This window comes from Neltuma alba, unplaced genomic scaffold (assembly GCF_004799145.2).
Source record: "Neltuma alba isolate B1F8T4 unplaced genomic scaffold, ASM479914v2 tig00012680_pilon, whole genome shotgun sequence".
Taxonomy (NCBI): domain Eukaryota; kingdom Viridiplantae; phylum Streptophyta; class Magnoliopsida; order Fabales; family Fabaceae; genus Neltuma; species Neltuma alba.
The window spans coordinates 1,402-27,438 of NW_021637110.1; the positions used below are offsets into that span (position 1 = coordinate 1,402).

At 31.5% G+C, this 26,037-nt stretch overlaps 3 protein-coding genes and 1 long non-coding RNA gene across 4 annotated transcripts; 2 read left to right on the forward strand and 2 right to left on the reverse strand.

Annotated features, from left to right (window-relative positions):
• The first annotated feature begins 6,124 nt into the window (after nt 1-6,124).
• LOC114729796 (myrcene synthase, chloroplastic-like) lies at nt 6,125-9,395 on the forward strand. The gene is made up of 4 exons (XM_028916833.1): nt 6,125-6,231; nt 6,367-6,505; nt 8,079-8,165; nt 9,108-9,395. Exons 1-4 carry the CDS (start codon nt 6,125-6,127, stop codon nt 9,393-9,395), a joined length of 621 nt encoding a protein of 206 aa, XP_028772666.1.
• A 1,418-nt stretch (nt 9,396-10,813) lies between these two features.
• On the reverse strand, nt 10,814-12,290 carry LOC114729797 (pentatricopeptide repeat-containing protein At1g31790-like). Its single transcript, XM_028916834.1, has one exon. It carries the CDS (start codon nt 12,062-12,064, stop codon nt 10,814-10,816), a length of 1,251 nt encoding a protein of 416 aa, XP_028772667.1. The 5' UTR covers nt 12,065-12,290.
• A 6,001-nt stretch (nt 12,291-18,291) lies between these two features.
• Nucleotides 18,292-18,849, forward strand: LOC114729798 (terpene synthase 10-like). Its single transcript, XM_028916836.1, has 3 exons — nt 18,292-18,434; nt 18,536-18,674; nt 18,793-18,849. The coding sequence occupies exons 1-3, from the start codon at nt 18,292-18,294 to the stop codon at nt 18,847-18,849; spliced, it is 339 nt and encodes a 112-aa protein (XP_028772669.1).
• Nucleotides 18,850-19,376: 527 nt separating this feature from the next.
• Nucleotides 19,377-24,813, reverse strand: LOC114729807 (uncharacterized). Its single transcript, XR_003738778.1, has 3 exons — nt 24,739-24,813; nt 24,691-24,713; nt 19,377-19,388 (listed from the first exon to the last, which is right to left on the reverse strand). It is a non-coding gene; the product is annotated as an uncharacterized LOC114729807 (long non-coding RNA).
• Nucleotides 24,814-26,037: the final 1,224 nt, after the last annotated feature.

The following is a 26,037-nucleotide window of genomic DNA, read 5'->3' on the forward strand; positions in this document are numbered from 1 at the left end:
TAGGCAAATTAGTCTAGGAAAAAAATAATAAATATGATACTAAAATTGATTAAGTTCTTATATTTAAGACCAAATTCAATCACAAATTAACTCTTATATTAAAAACCATATGTAATAATTAATATGAAGTTATTTAAGATGGAAGGATATATCTTGTTAATTACTACCTTCGGTAGTTAATATACAAGAGCTAGTTAGGAGGTTGAATTTGATCGTAAGTATAAGACATCAATTCACTTTATCTCCCATTCCCCCCCCCAAAATATCTTCATTGATTATAAGAAGTTCCCACTAAGGAATAATTCCAATCATCCAATACACATGATTGAAGAGGATGGTTTGCAGAGACTAACACACATTTGCAACAAATAACCAACTCAACTAATTTTTTTTAACATTTTAAAATTAGTTATATCGCTCTTATGTTAAGGATCAGAGGTAATATACCATGACTTTGGAAAGTTTTCCAATTTGTATAGCTTAAAATGCATTCCCAAAATTTTCATATTGATGTTTATGTAAATCAAGATAATATATGATTTCGATGTCTGAGGAAACTGTGTACTCGTTTATATGATACACTATTGAACTGATCTTGTGTTAATGAATGAAGGATCGATCTATTTAGAGCAAGAACTAGAGCATAACTAGTAAGCCAATTAATTATGACACCACACAATTCAAAGCGCAAAAGGGAGTTGTGTTCTGCCAAATGTATCAAAGTTGGTTACAGCAGCGTATGGTTGACAAATCCCAATTTAACAATGGTGTTATATATATATATATATATATATATATATATATATATTATCTTGAGCTTTGAGCACTTTAGTTGAGCTTGAGTGAAATAATTAGGAATTAATTGCGGCAAAGGCTGTTAATTGGATAGATTTCATCGCAATTGATTTCCTGTTCTAACTTCTACCTCCTTAATTACATAATATTACATTTTCTATATTTTAAATGTGCAGGACATTTAAGAGGATTGGAACAATTTGTATAAACTGGGCAAGGCAAGCTTAAGGGTCTATTTAATGAGAGAAATGGAAAGAAAGGGAGACAAAAAAAAATTTTAATAAGCTCAATTTAAAAAAATTAGAGATATAGAATTATAAGTTTTTAATTGATTTTTTTTACTTTTTATTTTAAATATTCTCTTCATTAAAATTTAATAATCCTACTTATTTAATTTTTTAGATTGAACTAGTTAAAATTTTCTCTAATCTCTCTTCCATTTCTTTCTTGCCGAATAAGTTCCTAATGGGTGTATAAAAGAAGAAATTGATGAAGGAGCATTGGTGGAATTAGCCTCATCCACATGCACTTTATTTGCTTTTATCTTGGAAATGAATGTCTTTTCCATTTATCATAATGGGCTGATTGGGCGTAACATATTTGGGCTAGGTATTATTTGGGTTTTAGGCTACACCTTAAGCCCATATAAACACCTCACATAGACCCAACTCCCATTCGATTTATCCAAATGCCACCGCACTTCAGCCGCCACTTTCGTTGGAAGCATGAGGCTTTGTAGCCCAATGACATGTAAAGGAAAAGTTGCGAGTTTCATCTCATTTGTAATCTTAAGTCATTAGTACTTGCCCTTTTAATTTCAAAAAAAAAAAAAGAATTGTATTTCCCAATTGTTATAGGTTTAGGAATTCTATTTCTTCCCTAATTTCATATTTATTATCAACCACATTGGGATAAACTAAACCAGCCCCCAAACACTCTAATTGCATCCGTCATTTTCTTCTTCCATTGTTCAAACGCTGCTTCACGTACTCCTCTTCATTTTTCTCTACTTGTTTCCAAACTTGCAACTACATATCATTCCTGTTTTTCAAATAAATTGTGGCAAAGGGCTTTGAGAATCCACAATCCTATATTAATAATATTCATGATGCTTCATCAACCTGTGGAACGCTTAGTACAGCGAGATAATCAAAGATTTCGCCAACAATAATAAGCACTCAAAGAATTTACTATGCCAAGTTCCTCATATTAGCACTTACTACTACCAGTTTAATATTTTTAATGTGAAGATGGTGGAAAGAGATATCATCTCTAATCCTAAATATAAGAGTTGGACAATTGGTTCATTTTAGTTCTAAATATAAAATTTTAGTTCATTTTATTTCTCAAATTTATAATTTTTTACTCAGTATCTCTTTTGATTCAATATATTAAGGAGGCTTCTAATCAAGACTTTGTATATAATTAAAATATGGTAGTTTAAAAAAATCAAGATATATTAATTACAAGGGTTGCAAATCTCCTGTGGTCAAAACCTAGTGGTCAACTTGTATAATTATTTTGCACTATTTTGTCAAGAAGTAGTAATAGCTCAAGGGCTATATAATTTTTTGAGATGTAATAAGAGATAGTGGGATCAAATTCCATTTTACCAACTTTGCTACAAAACATCCCTCTTCCCTCCTCCCTCCTCCCTCCTGCTGGTGTGGTGGGTTAAGATCATTTTCTTTGTATGTTTTTGAGTTTTTTAATTCTATATTATTATAAAGAATTTAATATATCCAATAACTTTTTCTCATGCATGTTATAATTTTCTTTTTAAAATCAGGAAAAAAATTCTTTTTAAAAAATGATTGATAACAAGTATTAAACATACAATTTCAAACCCAACATATTCTTTGATGGATGCATTTCAATTATTTTTAAAAATTTTCGTTCCCCATCGTTCACGTACATTCTGGTTTCACCAATGCATTATTGAGAAAGAGGAAGGAATTTTATATCTAAAACTGAAACGATGTCACTTTGAGAATATCCGAATCATCCCCTGCCTCTGTATATGAACCCTCCATGATCTTCGATAAAGGATAGAAGTGACCTATGCACCCTAAACCCTAATCCAACCTTTATATATATATATAAAAGTCGTTTTGAGTTTGAGACTAGTTTCTTTTCAGTTGGAAGCGTTAAGGTTAAAGTCTTGTAATAAATGCACTTCTTAATATTTGAATTTGTATTCTCCTCATTATAAAAATGAAACTGATTGCTATTTCGACCAACAACTTATTAGTAACCCTAATGCAATTATGCAAAGAACTATGTGGATAACAGACTTAAGCGCCCAATTTATTGGTGGGCCACAAATATCACAAACCACAACCATATCCATTAAAATAATAAATGAACTTGTTTTACCTATGATTTGGAACCTCTAGATCCATACGCTTGCTTAATCTTTTAAGTTTTCTTTCAATGCATTTAATGTTTGGTTTCATTTTAGCTTCAACACAATAATTTTTTTTCTAAATTTTATTATCGAATGATCACAGAAGTGCATTAATTAATTGGGAAGAAGTAAGAGTGATGCATGATTGCTCTACTTTATTGGGAAAAAGGAAAATGCTTGCCACTTTGATGTCAACACCTTCGTCCCAGTTTCCAAATTCAGTAATACATTTCGTATTGTATTGTTCAATGTTGACGTATAAAATTTAAGAGTAAAAGATAATAACGACCCCTCTATTTCATCTAAATTATAGAAACATCCTTCCTATTTTAAAAATATTTATATATCCACACCTCTCTCAAAATTAAAATGATTGGTGCACAAATCACCCTAACAGTAACAGATTTCATTTTCATGCACCCAATTATTAGTTAACCATTAATTAAGAATTATTTAGATATTTATATTTGCCAAAAAAATTACTTTTCTATACAACCAAAATAATAATTTTAATACATATATTTGCAAAATTTTTAACATGTTATAAAAACGATTAATTTTATTGTATTACAAACTTTTTATTATTTTATATTCATCACATTTATTAAAACTTATTTATTTATTTTACTTTAAACAACTAAAAGCATATCTCAAATGCATATATTTTTTATCATATAATATAAATGAGTTAAGTTTAAGATATTATATAAATAATTTAAATTTAAAAATTTTAAATATATTTTTTGCTACAAACATTTATAAACACATTTAATCAAGTATATATTAATTAAAAGAATTAATCAAATTTTTAATCAAGCTTTTATGTCTATTTTAACTAAATTACTGAACTTCTATCCCTGTAGATAAAAACAATAAGCAAATAACTTTTTGCAAAAAGAAAATTTGAAATTAAGGAAAAGAAAAGGAAATTCTTCTTCAAAATAATTTTAGCCAAAATTAGGGATTTGGTATGAGACAAAATATAAGAAAGGTTAGAGTATTTTTAAAAGAAATTCAAACTGGCAAAAAGACCAGTAATGGTTTCAAAACATCCATACCAAATATAAAAAGATTAAATTACAATTTTGACCTTGATCTTATTTTTTAAGTGCAATTCTGTCGCTAATTTTTTAGTAGTGCAATTTTGCCTCTAATCTTATTTTTAAAGTGCAATTTTGCCTATAATCTTTTTTTAGTGCAATTTTGCTCCTCAGTATCAAAGTTGCACACAAAAAAAGATCAGGATCAATATCGTACTGCTAAAAAGATTAGAAGCAAAATTACACCTAATAAATAAGATTGGAATTAAAATTACACTTTAACCCAATATAAAAAAGGGAACTGAGGTTCCATTGCAAAAGAAGGTAAAACTAGGCAGAAGCGTTTTCATTTCACTCTAATGGCTCTCTGCCAATTTCCCTTGCTTTCAAATAGTATTTTCTTCAAAACCGGAGTTCCCAGATCAAAACCAATACCTCCACTTTCAGCAATCAAGAGCTCTTGTTTTCCTCGGACAATCCAATGCAAGGCTTCAACATTTAGTGATTCTAATCAAAACAACACTTCTCGTGGTTCTGCAAATCACTTTCAACCTTCAATTTGGGATTATGATTATATCCAATCAATAAGAAGTGATTTTGTGGTATGGCTTCTTTCACGTTCATTCATTTACTTGGTTTATTGAAATTTTATTTCATATCATGATCGTATGTCTTTTTCTGTGCATAATCCATTTTCTAATTATTATATATTAAGAATTTGAAGGAAGAATCATATCTAGAAGAAAGAGATCAGTTGAAGGAAGAAGTAAGATTGATGCTCTTGACATTGACATATCCTTTGAAACAATTAGAGCTCATTGATGACATGCAAAGACTGGGAGTGGCTTATCATTTTAGCCAAGAGATAAGAAACACAATGGAAAATATTTACAATAAAGAAACATTAAGCATAAGTAACAATTTATATGCCGTGGCTCTTCAATTTAGACTCCTAAGACAACAAGGCTATTATGATATGTCATCAGGTATATATTTAATTCGCGTATAGAGCATAAAGTTCACAGAAATCAAATATTACTATGGAGAATATAATTTTTTTTCTAACGCTAACAATTATTCAATTTGTAATTGCATGGTTTTTTTCAGAGACATTTGATGGATTCTTAGATTACAATGGTAATTTCCGTTCTTGCCTTTCGAGCAATATCGAGGGTATGTTATCATTGTATGAAGCTTCCTTCCTTTCAATGGAAGGTGAAATAGTTTTGGATAAAGCAAGAGAGTTTAGCTCAATTCATCTTAAAGCATTTGTGAAGAAAAGCTGCAAAGATGATGAAGTACCACTTTTGGTTAGTCATGCCCTAGAGCTTCCACTATATTGGAGGGTATCAAGATTAGAAACTCGGTGGTTCATTGATGTTTATGAAAGAAGAATGAACATGAGCCCTACTTTGCTCAAGCTTGCTAAATTGGAGTTCAACATCTTATAAGCTACCCACCAAGAGGATATCAAACACGTGTTAAGGTGAAAATGATTATACACATTCAACCCTGTTAGGAAACTTTGACTGTTTCTAGACCTAATTAGAACTCTAACAACAAGGATTTACATTTTATTGGTTCAATATTTTCAAGTAAAATTTTCAGTCTCTATGGAATTTCTGTCAGAAATATAAAATTCAAACCAAAAATATTATGAGTTCCAAACAAATTTATCAATGGTTTTCTTTTCAGTTGTGAAAATCGACGGAACTGCGAGAAGTTTACTGAGTTAGCTCTAGACCTTCGAAACATTACAAAAAGAAAATAAAGAGAAAATATGCATACTAATAAGCCGATCTTTTTTACTTGATGATTTTCTACTGGAGGATGGTGGAAAAGAACTGGACTTGGAGAAAAGCTGAGTTTTGTAAGGGATAGAATGGTTGAGAACTTCATAGGAGTGGGTGTGGCTTTTCAACCAAAATTTGGATATTTTAGAAGAGTGGTTTCAAAGGTTTTTGCAGTGATAACTATAATTGATGATATGTATGATGTTCACGGCAGTTTGGAAGAACTAAAGCTTTTCACAGAAGTGGTAAACAGCTAAACATGTTATCTTATGTATGTATGTATAACTGTCTCAATATTTGTTACCATTTTATACCTTTTTTTATGACATAGATGGGATGTAAATGCCATTGATGAACTTCCAGACTACATGAAAATTTGTTTCCTTGCACTTAATAACTTTGTCAATGAAGTGGCTTTTGACTTCCTCAAAGAAAATGGACGCAACATCATTCTACACATTAAGAAAGTGGTATGCTTTGATCCAATTCATCGGTTGCATCTTTTCTTATTTTATACTATCTCCAGTCCTTAATATAATTTGGATGGATTAAGAAAATTAATTAAGTTAGTTATTAATAACAAATATGAGTTGATTTTTCTAAAATACCCTTTGTAATCATAATTACCTTTAAATAAAAACCCCTTAATATGTGTAATCAATAAGGATATTTTAGATAATAAATTATAAATTTGGGAGACAAAATGGATTGAAATTTTTTATTTAGGACCAATTCAAATCCCAATTATCTTTTATATTGATGACTAGAGGTAGCATAATATAAATAATTAGGATAATTAATATGTAAGTCCTTATAGTTTTAATTGATTTTTAATTAGTTCCCTATAGTTTTTTTTTAATTTGGTCCTTATAATTTTACATGTTTTTAATCAAGTCCTTATAATTCTTTTTCTTTTTTTCAGCTCCTTGTTGTTTTACCTTATTTTTAATTAGGTCCTTGTAGATTTTATTATTTATTCTATAAATAACAAATTATTATAATAATCTTATGTTAATATTCTTTTAAATTTTTAGTTAAACATATGTATTATTTATTTTCCAATTCTAATTTTTATAATTATAAAATTCAAATTATAATAATAAAATTTTCTAAAATTAGAATATAATTATAAAATATTTATATTTTATTATAATTGATTACTATAATTAATTATTAATTACTAAATGATTATATTAATTATTTTGTATAAATGATTTATATTTAATTACAATTGATTATTTTAATTATTTATTAACAACAAATCATTCTATTAATTATTTTGTCCAATTATATAATTATTAATTTAAAAATGAAATTATTTTTCAAGAATAAATTTTATAAATAATTTTTTTTAAAACTACAGAGGACCTAATTAAAAAATAAGTGAAACTATAAAGACATGGTAAAAAGAAAAAGAAATGGAAGGGTCTAATTAAAAACACGTGAAAATAAAGAACCTAATAAAAAGAAAAAAACTTTATAAGGACCTAATTAAAAATCAAATAAAACTATAAGATCTAGAGATTAATTATTCTTAAATAATTTTAATCATGGTATATTTTAATTGGGTTGAGGTGCAATTTTGCCATGGAAGTTTTCACATAGCTGTTTGTATCTGTGAGTTTTTGTTGAATCAATATTGCTTTGGAAGTATAAGAAAAGAGCAGTATTGCCCCTGATTGTCAAAAATATCAACCGTTAATGTTATTTTTTTTAGCGGGTGGAGCAATTTTGCTCCTTTTTAAATATTTTTCGGGTGATATTGATCCAATAAAAACTTTCAGATACCCACATAACTTCTACATGTAAACTTCTGAGGAAAAATTAGACTTTAACCCTCGCTAATTTTATATATAAATTATTGTGTTCAATTTTTTTCAGTGGGTTGATCTCTGTAAATCAGATCTAGTTGAGGCAACGTGGTACCATAATGATTATAAACCCAGCTTTCTTGAGTACATAGAAAATACATGGATCTCAAGTAGTGGACCAGTCGTACTTTTTTATGCTTATTTTCTACTTCATAGTTCTACCAATAAGCAGGATTCGATTCGGTTTGAAGAATATTCTAATGTTATTTGCTATGTATTAACCATTTTTCGCCTCGTCAATGATTTGGGAATAGCAAAGGTATCATGACACAGTCTTTTCATATTTAATTAACCAATATATATATATTCGATGAAATATGGTACTTAGTTTCTACGAATCTTTACCCCCCGCTTGGATGAGAAGAAAAGTTGGGAAGAAAGAAAATAAAGAGAAGAGAAAACTGAAAAGAAAATATTATCACTCTTCTTGCTTGGATGAGTGAGAGAAAATAGAGAGGAAAGAAAATATATAAATATCAGAATGACTAAAATGTCCTTATTATAATTAATTGGCAAGGAAACTAAATAATTTAGCAAAAAAATTATTTTTATGTAAAAATAAAAAGAAAATAATTTTTGAACTTAATTAAAATAAAAGGAAATAAATAACTTATACATTATGATATTTTAATAAAATGATAATGAACTCATTAGCATAATGCCCATCTCATTATTCTACCTCACCCAATCATATTTGTAGTTTTAGTATCTCTATCAAAACTGCCCACAAGAAGAAAACAAAAGACAAAACATATATTATTATCTACTAAAACGCGAATGCTTTGAATTAGTATTGTCAAAACGCATACCATTCTCCCACACACATGCACATATATGTATATAAAAATTGGGGTTAATCATAATCACATGCGTGCGCGCGTTTCTAAACTTTTCGCAACTAGATTCTAAGATTTAATATTCAATATGATTAAAATCTAATCAAAACCTGGTGACCAATGTTTGGCGGGAGAGGGTAGTGAGGGAATGATCTGAAACAATGAAAATCTCTCCACTTGTGGAGAGAAATTTTGAGAGGAAAATAGGGCATGGGGCCCACCACATTTTTCCTCCCACTTTTCTTTCCTCTCCTATTTTCTTTTCCATCCAAGCAAAGGAAAAGTTCATGCCTCTCTCATTTTCCACTCCACTTTTCCTTCCTCTCCCATTTTCACTCAATCCAAGCAGAGCATTAATCTTGCAGCGGGAAAAGGTGACTGGAGACATACCCAAATCAGTTGAGTGTTATATGAATGAAACTGGGGCTTCTGAAGCTAAAGCTCGTAGGCAGATAAATTCCTTGATATGTGAAACTTGGAAGGAGATGAATAAAGAAGTTAGCAATTCCTCTTGTTCAGGGAGTTTCATGGAAGTTGCTGTGAACCTTGTAAGGATGTGCATGTGCGAGTACCAACATGGAGATGGCCATATTGTTCAAGACGATGAAACCAAGAAACGTATAATATCATTGTTTTGCCAGCCTATTGCTTGAATTTATACAATGAATCTATTTTTAATTTTTCTTATGGGTGTATTTGCAAGAGTTTGTCAAACATTTTCAAATGGGTTGTTTGGTAATCAATCTGTATGTCCTTGATATGAATAATGTTTTTTAAATAGTTAACATGAAGTCTTGATTTTTTAATATAGAAGGATTTTAATTTGTTAGATCATGACTGAGGAAAGTATTCCAATTTATGCAACTTGAAATGCACCCCAGTAAGTTTTCATATTGATGTTGATATGAATTAAGATGATCTATGATTTCCTTATATGAAGAAGGTTTGTACTCGTTTATATGATACGCTAGTGAATTGTTCTTGTGTTAATCAATTAACGAAGAATTACAACAATAACTACTAGAGCATAACTAGTAATCTAATAATCTAGCATGTGAATTATATCTGGAGGAGGAGGATCTGCGAAAGTGGTTGGTATGTGGCATATGGTTGATAAATCCCTTTTTTATTATTATTATATACTCATAGTTTATCTTGAGCTTTTAGCACTTTAATTGAGATCAAGTGAATTAATTAGGAGTTAATTGGGAAAAAAGTTGACTGTGTTAAATAATGATTAATTGGACATTTGAGAGGATTGGCACAACTTCTATCAGTAGGACAACGCAAGGCAATCTTAAATGGGGCATGAGGAGGAATTGGTGAAGGGGCATTGTTGGAATTAACTCCCATCCGCTTGCACTTTATTTTCTTTTATTTTAATTTTTTTTAATAACTGTTTGTATCTTTTTTATAAGAAGCAATCTTATTTGAAATGCTGTCAAGCCTGAATATGGATAACTTTGACACCAGTTATTTTATTTTATTTTATTGGAACACGGAACACAGGCGGGCAATCAATTTCTTTTTCATTTATCATATTGAGTTGATTAGGTGTCATATATCTGGGCTAGGTATCATTTGGGTTTTGGGCTACACCTTAGGCCCATTTAACGACCTCACGAGACCCGACTCCCAATCCATTTACCCAAATTCCACCACACTTCAGCTGCCACTTCTAATTCATTTGAAGCGCTAGGCAGCCCAATCAATTCACTGCTTTGCTTAGGAATTTTAATTCCCACTTGTTCTAGGTTTAGGAATTATATTTCTTCCCTGAATCCATATTTGTTTTCAGCCACCAGATCCTCACATTGGGATTATCTAAACGGCCCTATAATAAAGTTAGCTGAGTCAGGCAAAATAAATAGCAAAAGAGGTAGAAAACTGATTAATATTCCATCCATTTCGTCATATGGGCTTAGTTGTAAAACTATTTTGCTCATGAACATGGAATCATCAACATATCAAAAAGTACATACGCGCACACACACAGAGCTCTACAAGGTCCATTCAATTTTTTTTTTAAATATATGTGTGTGTGTATATATATATATATATATATATATATCTACGTGAATTCCACTTCTTTACTGCCACCACAAGCAATTCTTAATTCCTTGAGCAGAGACTCTTGAGGCTGCAATCTAGCTGCCTTCATCTCATACAAAAGCTTAATAGCTTCAATGTACAACCCATTTTGCATGTACCCCATAAGCATAGCATTCCAGCAAGCCTCGTTTGCCCTATTATGAATCATCTCAAACACAAGTTTTGCTTCTCTCACTAACCCACATCTTCCATACATGTCTATCAACCCACACTCCACATAAGTACCTGACGCAAGTCCAAGCTTAATAGCATTAGCATGGACTTGCTCACCACAGTGGCCATGGCTTGGCATTCTTCCACATGCTTTAAGGACACTAGAAACTGTGAAACTGTTCTTCCTTATTCCTCTCCTTCCCATCTCCTTGAAGTCATTGAGAACCTCATAGAAATGCATTTCTCTGCAATCATTTACAATTTTTGCTGTCCAAGTGAAGGTGTTATGTCTAGCTACCTTGTTAAAGGCGATATTTGCGTCTTCTGGGCAATTGAACTTCCCATAGAATCTAATCAATGCGCAACTGAGAAGTACATCGTTACTAATGTCCAACTTGACTAAGCACCCATGAACTTGTTTTCCCAGATCGAGATTGATACTGTACGAACATGCCTTGAGAAGACAAACCAAGATCCAATTGGGCAGCTCCAAAATACTCACTTGGTCAAGCATGTTGAGAAACAAACCTATGGCTTCCTCGTAATTTGCATTATCAAAATAAGCAACAAGTAATATAGCCCACGAGTTGATATCCCTCACTGACATTTTATCAAACAGGTGGTGTGCACGCTCCACTAAGCCACATGACGCAAACAAGAGAAGGAGCCGATTGAGGAAGCTTAACGGAGGATCAATGCCGCTTTGTGTTATATGGACATATAGTTCCATGGCTGCATGAGGGTCCCCAGAAACAGTACACTCTTCTATCAAAGAGACGTACATGTCAATGGGTATAGAGAAGCCAAGACCATCCATCAATCGCAAAACATCAGATACCGTGCTCTGAGCAGGGATAAATCCTTTTTTCTCGTTTTTCTTCTTCTGCAAACTAAATCCATTCGCATGATTGGTTTGGGGACGAAGGAGTTTGACGGGTTGTGGTGAAGTTGAAGGCAGATTTTGCGCGGGACGATGGAACTGAAGTTGAAAAGGGTGGTTGTTTAACTGAGGAGTAACAAACTCAGTGCAGGGTGATTTTGAGGGAAGAGAAACCATTTTCGAATAGTTAAAGTTCAATTTCGTGACTTGACGCAGTTGAAATCTTCGGTTTCAATTTCATGCCCGTTAATCTTTGATTTTGTAACCGAAAAGAGAGCAATACCGACGATGTCCGAACCACAGTATCGAGGTGAGACCCGGGAGTCTGGAAGATTAAGAGAGACAGAGTATGAGACTGGGAGATCGAAGACGGTGTCCTCGCGATTTGTGAAAGCTGAGAGAGATTGGGCGAGAAGAGTGAGAAGGCCAAAGAGGGAACCGGGCTGCAAGGCTCCGATATAAAATGCACTTGTATTGATGGTAAATCAGCTTGTCCGTAAAATGAGTTGTGTTCAAATTAGCCACGACAAAACTGATTTTTATTTTAATTAATTTTTATAAATTTAAATTAAAATAAATGTTAATTAGTATATTGTGATTTATGTTTGAATTGCTGTTTATAAAAAGTCAGTTGAAAAAATTAAAATTTGTTTAAATGATTAATAGAAAAGTAAATTTAGTTGTAAAACTAACTTTTATTCTAACTGATTTTTGCAAATTTAAAGTAGAGTAAAAGCCAGTTAGTATAATATAATTTATGTTGGATTATTGTTTATAAAAAATTAGTTGAAAAAGTTAAAACTTTTTTGGATTATTAACGGAAACAGAGAGTGTTAGTTAGAGAGATTTCACCGTAGAAAGATGACACAGAATTTATACTGGTTCAGTCTCAACCACTTGACCTACGTCCAGTCCTCAGAACACCTTTGAGTATTCCACTATGTTCCAAGATTAATCGGGCTCTTGGTGCAGCAGTACAACAATTGATTTGCTCAATCACTCCCCCTTACTACCCGTAAGGTTACCATCCCACTCAAGAGTCCACACTCTTGAATTTCACACAGAACGTGATTTACGATGATAGATACATACTCTCTCACAGAGTAATTAAATGAGAAACACTGAAGCTTGGTATATGCTACAACAAAGTATTGAATGTAACAGTAAATAATTAGCAAAGGGTAGCTCGCGTATTCAATCTATTCATTTAATGCTTCTTCGCGTCTTTTATAGTTGAGGTAGTTTAATAACCATTAGACGGAAGAGCTTCTAGCCGTTGAGAGTTCAGTTGCGTATTTTTCCAGTTGCAATGGTTTTCGCCATTAATGCTTCTAACAAGATAGGTTACAGGCTACTTAAACAACTGTTGGAGAGCTGTTGAGTTCTTCTTCGTAATCTGCAATAGTACTTTAATTCAATAAGTTTCTCTGTGCAGAGTAAGACTTAGATCAGACCGAACAAGTGATAAGATGAATATTCATAGTTTAAAAGTAGAATCAATCAGTTGCTAAATGTTTTAAATAATAACTGGACATCCTCGATCAAAATAATGATCGATGACTGGTTGATCGATCAAATTATCGATTATTCAGAGTGAGAATTTTGACATAGGTAACTATGTTTATCGACCAAGTGATGAATTATTGACTTATCGATCAAGTGATCGATAAAAGGAAACAGTGACTTTATAAAGGTATGCAGAGAAAAGGAAGCTCAAGGTCTCTTTTGATTCTGAATTTCTTTAAATAGAGAATTAAGACAAATATAAAAGCTGAGAAAAGCTTGAATGAAATAGACAACATATTTTGAGAATCATCGCAACTGATTGAAGTTACTGAGATCAGTCCATGATCGAACAAGTGATCAAACACTTGTTGATTGATCAGGCTATCGATAAACAGAATGATATGGAAATAGATTTTCAAGGAATAATGATCGAACACTTTATCGATAAATGGATGATGGATAAACTTGTCGATGAACGATAAAAAAAAAATATACTCAGTGAAACCACAGACTGTATAAATTATTGAATAGATGATCGATTACAAAATGATCGACCAAGTGATCGATAAAATAGAACAAAGAGATTTAGTCTTGTAAAGACAAGGAATTGATTTATCAATCACGTTATGTAAAAAAAAAAGAAGAAGAACATACATGTAAACGAGTGATCAATCATATTGTCGATAATTGAATTATCGATTAGGTGATCAAAAAACCATGATTGAAAGATAAGATACCGATGATCGATAATTCACTGATCGATCAAGTGATCGATAAGCCACTAGGATAATAGCCTGCATATAGAGTGGGTTATAAAGCAGTGTTCGATCACGTTATCAAAAAATCACTGATCGATATAAAGTGATTGATAAATGGTGATTAAGACAAAACATAAAGTGAGTAGAGTGCTTTACCATTTATCTGTCTGTTCATCGATAACCCATTTATCGATTATGTGATCAATAATTCCTTACCAGACTTGTGTCCCATTATCTGACAGTTATTTGATCATTTGATTATCGATCAATTGATCGATAATTTTCTGCAGACTTTTACACATAACTGAGTTAATAATGATTGATCAATTGATCGATCAACACATTATCTATCAAGTTATCGATTAATGTTTCTACTAAGTTACTTGCTTGTACAGAGATATTATCTATCAAGTTATCAATAAAATCTTTGATCGATCAACATACTAAAACACATATTCTATAATTTGTTATCATCAAAATCGTAATCCTAATAGGATAACTAGCATCAACCAAATAATATTTGCCTAAAAAATCATGAAATTATTATGCTGATGTGAAAATAATGCAATTGAAAAGTGATTTAAAAATAATTTATTTGAAATTTAAAGAAATATGCCTTGAGGTAGATGAGGGAAATTCATGGATGGAGTTAAGATAGTAGAATGAAACACACGAGCATCATGTGCACTACTTTCCCACCCCGCCAACGTGAAAGTGAAGCACATATCCCTATCACATACCGCAATGACATTTTGATTTGGAAATCCCTTTCTCCTAACATATTTTTTTTGCCTAGCATAACTAACCTTACAGTTTATGTGGCCTAGATGCCATTAATTGCTTCTATTACATCTTGAAAAAATGGAAAGTATCATGAATCATTTGCTATTTTTGGGTGACAATAAGAAAATGTAGGATTGCGTGGCTTGATATTTTCACGAGATAAATTGAGGCAAGCATCCAACACTCTATAAAATTGTCAACTGACATTTTCTCCTGAATACTAAAACCTTTCTTGTATCATCCTGTTGCACTGGGCATGTGCAATTGTATTCAAGAACATGGCAACAGATTCATAGACACCTATGTACTTAGAATTTTATAACCCATGTTCAACCAATTTAGAACATAACCAGTGGAATGTCTCTGTTTCCATTTGAAACATATCCTTATACCGTCCTTCATGTTTGTGTAAAAGTTTTTGTACCTATAAGTAACCTGTTTGTTCACTAGTTCTACATGGCTGTTCACACACAAAAGGTGTCACATACTGACCCATTAATACACTTAACTCTGATAATTGTGTTGGGTGTTCATGTAAAGTAGGAAGTAATTAAGACTGTTCATCTTTATTATTAAATCTTGCATTATCTCATCCCTTGTCCAAACCCTCCATTGAATCAGACATGGATTATATAACCTATAAGTGATTAAATACTAAGTGTGAGTATTTGAAATGAGAAATAAGTATTATTTTCACAAAAAAAAAAGATAATACACAAATAGTCATTAACTTTAACGTAGTCATTAAACATACATAGTCATTATAGAACGTATATGTGCAAGAGTTTTGTCACGGATAGAATAACACTCTTGTTATTTAAGCCAGATCTGTTATATATTTCTGTTAGATGTTAACTATAGTTAGTTATGTACAAAGTGTATAAATATTACTCTCATGTGAAAATGCAAGTAATCATTTTTCCAGATTATTTTCGTATCATGGTATCAGAGCCCTCTTAACTTTTTTCTCTAGTAAAGTGTAATTTGTATTTCTAGACATTTAAAAATGTCACCATAGTCATTAACTTTAACGTAGTCATTAAACACATAGTCATTATAAAATGTGTATGTGGAAGAGTTTTGTCAGAGATAGAATAACACACTTGTTATTTAAGCCAGATTTGTTATATATTTCTGTTAGATGTTAACTATAGTTAGTTATGTACAAAGTGTATAAATATTACTCTCATGTGAAAATGCAAGTAATCATTTTTCCAGATTATTTTCGTATCATGGTATCAGAGCCCTCTAAACTTTTTTTTTCTAGTAAAGTGTAATTTGTATTTCTAAACATTTAAAAATGTCACCACATCCAATACAACAAGTCTGCTACTAGAATATAAATGGCTCATGCCAAAGGAACAAGTGGAAAAACAAAACGTAAGCCATGCACGATCCTTTATTTGAACTCAAAACAAAGATATCTGTCTGTCCTTGTAGTCCTTCTCGCCATGCGCAAGTCCACTTCAAGTCAATCCCTAGTCGTGGCTACGCGACCGGCCCTACAACCCCTGAACCTCCTTAGCCTTGCCTGGCCGTCATTGACGAACATCATGATCATGCGCATAGCAAGAAATATCAGCACAGATAGGAGAAACAGTAGAACGATTAGCCCCAAGAATGGTGAGATCAGACCCCCACGAATTGTTAGGGCCCATGTTTGGCCTGCAATACCATGTAGCAAGCTCAGGATGGAGGCCTTGAGGATGCTAAATGTATGCTCAGGAGTCCTAGGTTTGAAAGACAGAAAGAATAACAGATGGAGCATCAGATATCCAACTGTCTAATGTCCTATCTTACTCTTCTCTTGCTCCTGCTTATAAAAACTTTGATCTAACTGTCTCTTCTGTCACTGATCCAAAAACCTATTCACAAGCTGTTAAATTCTCTAATTGGAGAGATGCTATAATGGCAGAAATCAAAGCTCTTGAACAGAACCAAACTTGGGTTTTAACTACTTTACCACCTGGTAAGAAACCTATTGGATGTAAGTAGGTATGTAAAACTAAGTTCAAAGCTAATGGTGAAATAGAAAGGTACAAAGATAGGCTGGTTGCAAAAAGGTATACTCAAAATGAAGGGATTGGTTATTTTGACATTTTTTCACTGGTAGCAAAAATGAGTGCTCTTAGAATGTTACTTTCTATAACTGCTGCCAAAAATTGGTTCCTTCAACAACTTGATGTCAACAATGCCTTTTCACATGGAGATTTGCATGAAGAGGTTTATATGGAACTGCCAAAAGGCTTTACTCCTCCACAACCTAACATGGTCTGCAAGTTGCAGAAGTCCCTTTATGGTCTTAAACAAGCTAGTCAACAATGATACTCAAAGTTGTCTACTATCTTGATTTCTTATGGATACACCCAATCAGCTTCTGACCACTCTCTTTTCTTTAAGGCCTCTTCTTCTTCATTTACTATTGTTTTGGTAGATGTTGATGATGTAGTTCTTACTGGCAATGATTTGTCTAAAGTTAATGTTGTCAAACAACAACCAGACAACACTTTCACCATTAAAGATCTTGGTAATCTTAGATATTTTCTGGGTTTAGATCTTGCTAGATCTAATGATGGCCTCTTCCTTTCTCTAAGGAAGTTTGCACTTGAATTACTTGGGGATACAGGATACTTAGCCTGTAAACCAGCCTCCTCACTGACGGGTCCTCATCTCAAGCTCTCCAAAGCCAAAGGCAAACCTCTAGAAAATTCTCAGGCGTACAGAAAATTAATTGAAAGACTTCAGTATCTCACTACCACCAGACCCGACCTCAGTTTTGCCACTCAACAGTTGAGTCATTTCATGTCAGCCCCTACTGACATTCATTTATAGGTTGCTAATCGACTTTTACATTATATAAAATCTTCTCCTCGTGCTGGAATATTTTTTTTCTTCTACTTCAGAAGTTTTAGTGATTTTACTAGGCAAGTTGTGTTGATTCACGTAGATCTGTGATTGGATTTGTAATATTTCTTGGTTCCTCTTTGATCTCTTGGAAAGCCAAGAAACAGGCTACTGTTTCAAGGTCATCTTCAAAGGTAGAATATCGTTCAATGGCCTCTACTACCTGTGAAGGTCAATGGCTTTTGTATCTTGTCAATGACTTCAATATATCTCATCTTGATCCAGCTCTCCTTTATTGTGACAATTAGTCTACCATGCAAATTGCAGCAAACCCCACTTTCCATGAAAGAACCAAACATATAGAGTTGGATTATCATTTGGTTCGAGAAAAGCTTCAAGTAAAGATCATACATTTACTTCCTGTCAGATCCTCTGATCAGCTTGCAGATGTGTTCACCAAGCCCTTACATCATTCAAGATTTCATAAGCTCATATCCAAGCTCGGCATGAAAAATGTTCATGCTCCAGCTTGCGAGGGGTGTCAAGGATAGAAGAGTGGTTTCAAAGGTTCATGGAATGATAACTATAATTGATGATATATATGATGTTCACGGTAGTTTGGAAGAACTAATACTTTTCACCGAAGTGGTCAACAGGTAAGTCTTGTGTTTTTATGATACATACATGCAAGTGTATCCATATATGGATGCATATATCCCAACATTTGTTGCCATTTTATACCTCTTTGATGACATAGATGGGATATAAATGCCATGGATGAACTTCCAGACTGCATGAAAATTAGTTTCCTTGCACTTAATAACTTTGTCAATGAAGTGGCTTTTGATTTCCTCAAAGAAAATGGACGCAACATCATTCCACACATTAAGAAAGTGGCATGCTTCGGTTTATTTCATCGGTTTCATCTTTTCTTATCTTATATAATATAAATTAATTAATCATGATGTTTTCTATTTTATATATTAATCATTGTGTCCAATTTTTTTTTTTCAGTGGGCTGATCTCTGTAAATCATATCTGGTTGAGGCAAGATGGTGCAAGCTTCCTTGAGAACCTAGAATATGCATGGATTTCAGTTAGTGGACCATTTGACAGCGGCCTCAATTTGGGTTGGACACCAGCGGCCACATTGACAAAAGAAGAGAAAGGCCGAATTGGTAACCACTTTGACAGAAGAACAGAAAGAGAGAACCGGCGGCTACGCGGACGGAAGAAGAGAAAAGGGAGATCTGTTTGAGTGAGAAGAGGGAGAAGAGTAAGTGGAAAATGTGAGGGCGAATTTGGTAGGTGGTATTTTGAATGAGTATTAAATACTCTCCTTAACGATAAATTGCCTTATTAAACGCCCATAAGCTACTTTTCCTAGTGTTGGAACGCGCTACCATTTTGCCCCAAAAGTTGGTTGGGCTAAAGGCCCATCCAAGCAACTAAATGAATCCAAATAAGCCCCGTACCTTAGTTTCACACTTGCCCATTTGCTCTTACAAGTCCAAATGAAAATCCAAACATCCCTTGAATTAGGTCCGAACCAAAACAATTCACCTCTGGTTCTGTCTCTATCATGTAAACATTAGAAGTTAACTAACTGGCTGTTTGGATTAACAAGGTTGGATTTAGTAAAAGGGATTAGTTCTTTAAAACATAATGAGTCATGATTCACATTTTCTCTGAGAGAGCTACTCATATTTAATATACAACAGTACCTCAAACAGAATTGCTTCTAATAAGAGGATATTTGTATCTTGTGAAAAAAAAAAAGCTTTTTGCCTTACAAAGGTTAGGTCTTGCTTAAATAGATTAGTTCCCCACAATATCACAAATCAAAGTTTGAATCTCTACTAAAACAAGTGCCAATATTAAATGTTCAACAATGCCCTAAATAAAATTACCTATAATAAAAGGATATTTGTACATAGCAAAAAAAAAAGAAAAAGGAAGGGCTTTTGCCTTTTACGTCATAATGTGAATGAATCTATTAGACAAAGCTAGATGCATAGGATGTGAACACATATTATATATATATATATATATATATATATTTTTTTTCAAACAAGAGACGGCAAAGCCTAAGTGAATGACAAACTTCTAATCCTTAATATAAGTACGTACAGGACGTAGGATACATTAAGGGATGAACATCTCAATATTTTGCTGCACTCCGAGCCTCTAAAACTATGTCAATAGAAGTAAAACTTTGATTGCTTTTGCAGGCTTATGTATCACCATATCATAATTCATGAGATCATGAGAACATAGATAGTATAATTAATGATGAGTCTTTGAGCTACCTCCTATTTAAAAGCCAATTTAATTTTTTGGAATATGAACCAAAAGCCAATTAAAAAGCTTAAAAATTAATTTAAGCCTAAAATTTATGTTTAAATTGACATTGGAGTTAAATAATTCTTTTGGAAAAGCCATACTAGACCTAAATTTTCATGACCCTTGTGGTCAATTTTAAACCAGTCACACTTGTATCTGTAATTCCAAGAGAGTTTCACTCAAGCAAGAATACCACATAATCGGGCTATGAGAACCTCATAATATCCTATCTTCCCATTGCTCTACGTTATTTAAAAAAAAAAAAGAAATATTTAACAAAAATAAAATGCAAAAATGCAAGATAAATTAGTTGCAAATAATAACACCAATGTTTGGATATTCGAAGATTTTTTTTTTTTTGGTGGCTGAAAGGAGGTTTATGACCCAAATATGCAAAACAAAATTATTTATGACTTCTTTTATCATAATTCATGCACTCATTATGCCCTCTACAAAGTGTTAAAACTCACATCTTCGTGTTAAAAAAATATATTTAAAAGAGGTAGTATTTAGTATTATTTGAGCTACAAAAATCCGAAAAAAATTACATGACTACTTACTTGTAGAAGGAGCTAAAACTAAAAAACCTGAATTTTCTTTTGCTTGTTTTTAAATCTTGGTTCTCTGATGGAGGCCTCCTCTCCTCTGCTAAATCCGCACGGTTTGATAAAATTTTAATGATTCATATTTAATATTTGATGAAAGCATTATTGATAGATGTTTAATTTTTTTTTAAAAAATGAATGAATAAACTGACTTCACTAAAATTTAAATAAAAGATCGAAAACTTAAGGAAGAGAGGAGAAAAGTGAAGTGGAAAGTAGACGAATTGCTTAAAGAATGGCTCTTCACCTTGTGCATCGTGTTGCCTTAACAGAAGAAAAATGTTCATGCTTAATTGAAAAGAAAGGGTTGCGATGAGAATAAAAGTAAAATGTTTATAAAATTTTGATTCTATTCTTTATTTTTATGTTTCCAGAACACTTTTACAGAAAAAATATATAAAGTGGTAAAGATGAAGACATAATTTTTTTATATTTACTCAATTATTTTTAATAGACATATTTTCAAGCAATTTTTTATTTCTTTCAAAATAAAAAACTGTTCTGAAGACAAGAAATCATATGCATATGTGTGTTCATATTACAGTGATACCTATAATGTATCAATCAACCCGTTGATAAGTTTTACATCGCATGAGATCCGCGTAAGTTGAGTCATAATAGAATTTTTTTTTTCAATTATACTATTTTAATTGTTAAACCATGCAAACTTAAAATGTTAAAATTAAAAAAAAAAAAGAAGTTTCTGGAGAAAGTAGCATGCTGCACTCATGTTATTTTTCATATATCCAACACTTAAGTTTTTTAATACTTCTAACACCTTAATTTTATAGTGCATCTTGTTCTAGTACCTTAATAAGCTAAAAATCATAAATAGGATAAGGATATTAAACGTAACTGAGAAATAACACCAGGGGTTGCTGGATATATCAGAAAATTAAATAACATCAAATTGTTGAATGTTACTTTAACCAATATTTTTTTATAAACGAAATAACAAAACAATTACTGTATATACTTTAAATACTTTAAATTTTAATAGCAAAAGTTGATTTCCAGTTTGATTTCATACGAAATATTTTTATATTGCTTAATTTTCTTACATGCTAGCACATATTTGAAAAAACAGAATCAAAATTCTCCTATATATTAGCGTCACCAGACAATCAACAAAATACAAAATTAGCTGCGCTGGCGACCTAAACATTCAACCAACATAGACTGTGTTTCTAAGAAAACAAACAGGAATATTATTTATTATTTCTTATAATAAATAATAAGAATAATAGTTTGTTGCTTAATCCATGGGACAATTGCTTTTTTTTTTTTTTTGTTTAACACGAAAAGTCCAAAAGAATGAATAAGGGTCCACGCGGCTAACAAATGAAGACGTGGATTAGGTAGCCGATGAAAGCCGGCCCAGCTCACCATTGAAAAAATAATAATAAAACCTAAAAAATTCCCAACACGTCTCATGAATTTATGGTTACTTTAGTTTTAGGATACTGATCCAACATCTGGAAGACGTATAAAATTATAAGAGCTAGTTAATTAATTTGAATAGATTAAAGAAATAAATTAAACTAGTTATTTGTAATAAATAGGTATTTTTTTTCTAAAATATACCTGCTAATCAAGAGATTAGTTAGAACTACTGTTATTAAAAGGATTACCTTAAAAAATAGATAAATTTTAGAGATAAAGTGGATTGGAATCTTATATTTAAAATCAAATAAATTCTTATATTAAAGACTGGAGAACCGGAGGTAGACCGAAGATATATCTACTCTATATCGTTTGTAGACCGGAGATTTTAAAAGAATTGCTTTTGAATATCTAAAATTATTAAAAATTACTTTAAAAATATTTAGTATTTTAATTATTCTTAAAGACTAACTTGTTCTATCATGTATATTTTACTGTAAGTACATCTTTTTTGTGGATCCGCCAAGAGTTTATTACGTAACAAAAAATATTATGGTCACCAAAAAAATAATACCAAAAAATTATTATAATTTTCAGAGATCTTTTAGACAAAAACAAATGCTAGGAATCAATAAATAGAATAAAACTTCACCATTGATAGGAGATCAGATTTATCCTTTTTTTTTTTAACCAAAAGATCGGATTTATCTGGGATATAAAGATTCGTGCATTTGTATTGTTCATATATTTCTAGTTTTTTTTTTTTTTTCATAGACGAGGTATACCCAATATAACGGTCATCTTAATTACACTGCAATTTTTGTACAATATACATGTATGCATATTGATTGACAAATCCTGAAAATTTAAAAATTAACTGCTTGTTTTCGTGTAAATTATTATATAAATATTTACTATAATTTTGAATATCAATACTTGATAATATCTGTCATTTTCATTATTTGTTATATAAAAACATGAAGAATACTTTTTATCTCAACATTGTTTTTATTTTTATTTTTATTTTGATTACACTTATTTTGAATGTTATAGAAAATCGCAACTTGTCTTTGTGTAGGATAATTTTTCAAAAAAATGTTGAAAAAATAATTTACAAAACAATAAGACTTTAGTCTTCAACCATAAATCGATATTAATTAATTAGATCAGATTCATCTGGAACGAAGATACACGTGTCCATTCAGAATATTCAATTAATTAATTATAATTTATTTTATATTGCTCACGCGGATGCAGACGTCGTGTTCTCATCTTCTTTCCTTAGCGACATGTTGATTCCTTCCAAGCAACTTCCGATGATCTCTCTATAAATATACCATTGTCTTCTCCCTCCTCCTCCTTCATATTCATCTTTCTTCTTCTTCTTCGTTTATTTTCTTGTAAGCATCGACGTTTCGTTGATCTCTCCATATATATATATATATATAGATATATATTTCTGGGTCGTCTGGTTCAGTTCAACTCAGTTCTTTAGTTGCAGAAGAGCTTGGTTTACATATAAATATACTCCTTCAACCATGAGTTCCGGTGTTCCAACAGGTAATTAAGTTTTTAATTGCAATATTAAGATTGGTCAAGTTTTTAGCTTGCCTTCTGACCTCCTTTAACTTTAGGATTTAATTTAATTAATTTATCAGTTATTAGAAGATATGGATTTACCAGCAAGTATATATTAAATCCGGTCTTAATTATAAGATCTTATTTATAGACTACAAACGAGATTTTATGTAATATATCATAGAGATGGCAACATTGTTATGCATGTTTTTAATTTGTAGGACTTTTTGTAGAATTAGGAATGAGAATTTTCCATATTATTTGCTGTGGTAAGAAAATATGAAGGAGTAATTTCTGACTTTATGATAAAACTATGATTGCTTTGATCGGGCTGAGCTCTTAAGGCGAAGGAAAGATAATATAATTATTGGCCTCAATTTTCTTCATGTGGGTCCTACTCTTTTTATCGCTCATAATTTAGATCACTGCATTACGAATGTGGCACGTCAAACATGAGTTGTATGATGACTTATGGATGGCCTTTTTTTCAAAAAAATATGTAATGAATTTTTTAATGGACAAAAATATATACTTAAGGTGTTATGTTTAATATAAAATTAATACCATTATTAGTTGTTATAATTTGATCGAAATTTTAATTTTATTCTTATAGTTTCAAAACATGATTTTTGACCCCTATAGTTTTATAAAGATTTGGTGTGAGCTAACACCACCAAAATTAAAATCTGTTAAAAGTACAATTAATTAGTCTCTATATTTTAAAACAATTTTTGGTTTTAATCCCTACATTTATCAACATTGATTCGGATCAAATTTTTATGAAACCATAGGATTAAAAACCACCTTGAAACTAAGGCAGACCAAAACTTAAACTGTATGAACCAACAATATTGTTAACCTTTTAATCATATCTTAATTATTCTCTTTCAGATCATGATGGGTAGATTTTCTTTTTGTAAAAAAAATTGCAAGAAGACTAATTTAATCATTAATTTGTTTTTGTCTTCGAATGAACAGCATATCCTAATGCACCATCAACAACTGCACCAGTTGGTGTATATACAGCTCCTCCACCAGTTGGTTATCCCACCACTGACCCTTCACCAAACCCTAATGCTGCTCCTGTCACCACCAAGTCCAGAGGCGATGGCTTCTGGAAAGGATGGTATATTCTCTCTCTCTCTCTCTATATATCTCTCTCTCACATTTTCCTTGATGCTTTAAATTAAATGGTGGGCTCAATTATAGTACCTACCACTTACAACTTTTTCAAAATATTTGAAAATGATTTTCAATTGCTACCAAACCTTAGTTATATCTCATACATGAGTTAATTTTTAAATTGGGGAAAATTTTACATAATTTCCCTAAATTTTATGTTATGTATATATAATTTTCTCACATTTTCAAGCTTTGCAATGAATTCTTTTAAAATCCTTCATTTACGTAAATAATTTTTCTACTGGCAGTAATAAAGTTTTTGAGCTTATATATAACTTAAATCTTGAGAGGTTACATATTCTCAAAAATATAGTTTTAAAGGTATATGGGATTTATCCAGACAGAATAAATGTTTAGGTGAATTTTTTTCCTGAAATGTTAAAGATTAAGAAAGGTTATTTGAACTGGTATGAAGTAGTTCTTTGATACGTGTTTTTTCAATTGAAAATTCTGATACTAAATAAATTTACAAATTAAAAATGATTTTCCATGTAACTTTATTTAAGCCAGAACTAATTTGAGCATTGGTTTGACCAATTTTATGCAGTTGTGCGGCATTGTGTTGCTGTTGTGTTTTGGACGCTTGCTTCTGAGAAAAGGCAGATTGGTTACACACACACACAGGAGTTTAATATAATATACTAACTCCATTTTTAATTATAAGATCATGTCTGTAGTATTCAAACGAGATCTCATAATTAGAATCGGAGGTAGTATCATCTTTTATATTTGATTGATGATTGTGTTTGGATTATTTTCTAGAGTAAATAAATTAAAGGATGATTGTAATAATGTAACCTTGATTATTGTTTAGTGTTTATTTAATTCCATACATTCATTGTTGCTAGTTGTCAGTCTTGTATACAATATATATACATATACAATTCTTTTTATGCAACGGGTCTTTTTCTTTCCTTTTTAGAAAAGTTTGACTTTAAGATTTAAATTTTCCATTCATAAGCAAGGTGATTTTTTGGGTAAAAAAAATATCGTGGTCCCTTTTCCATTCTGTTAGTTAATTTTCTTTTCCATTTTCAGTTAGTCTGACGAACAATAGTAGCCTTTTCAGTTTATATTAACACAGAAAGGCGTTCTTATATAACGGTTAAAAAATGTTTTCTACACTAATTCCAATATAACTAGTGGAGAAAAGTTAAAAAAACCCAAA

Bases quoted from the DNA above. Each gene is read 5' to 3' on its own strand.
- LOC114729796 (XM_028916833.1), top strand. From the start codon at position 6,125: ATGGTTGAGAACTTCATAGGAGTGGGTGTGGCTTTTCAACCAAAATTT. The intron at 6,232-6,366 runs GTATGATGTTCA...TTTATGACATAG, and splicing joins ATAACTATAATTGATGATAT to ATGGGATGTAAATGCCATTG. The intron at 6,506-8,078 runs GTATGCTTTGAT...ACCAATAAGCAG, and splicing joins TTCTACACATTAAGAAAGTG to GATTCGATTCGGTTTGAAGA.
- LOC114729797 (XM_028916834.1), bottom strand. From the start codon at position 12,064: ATGGTTTCTCTTCCCTCAAAATCACCCTGCACTGAGTTTGTTACTCCT.
- LOC114729798 (XM_028916836.1), top strand. From the start codon at position 18,292: ATGTTCATGCTCCAGCTTGCGAGGGGTGTCAAGGATAGAAGAGTGGTT. The intron at 18,435-18,535 runs GTAAGTCTTGTG...TTGATGACATAG, and splicing joins TTCACCGAAGTGGTCAACAG to ATGGGATATAAATGCCATGG. The intron at 18,675-18,792 runs GCATGCTTCGGT...TTTTTTTTTCAG, and splicing joins TTCCACACATTAAGAAAGTG to TGGGCTGATCTCTGTAAATC.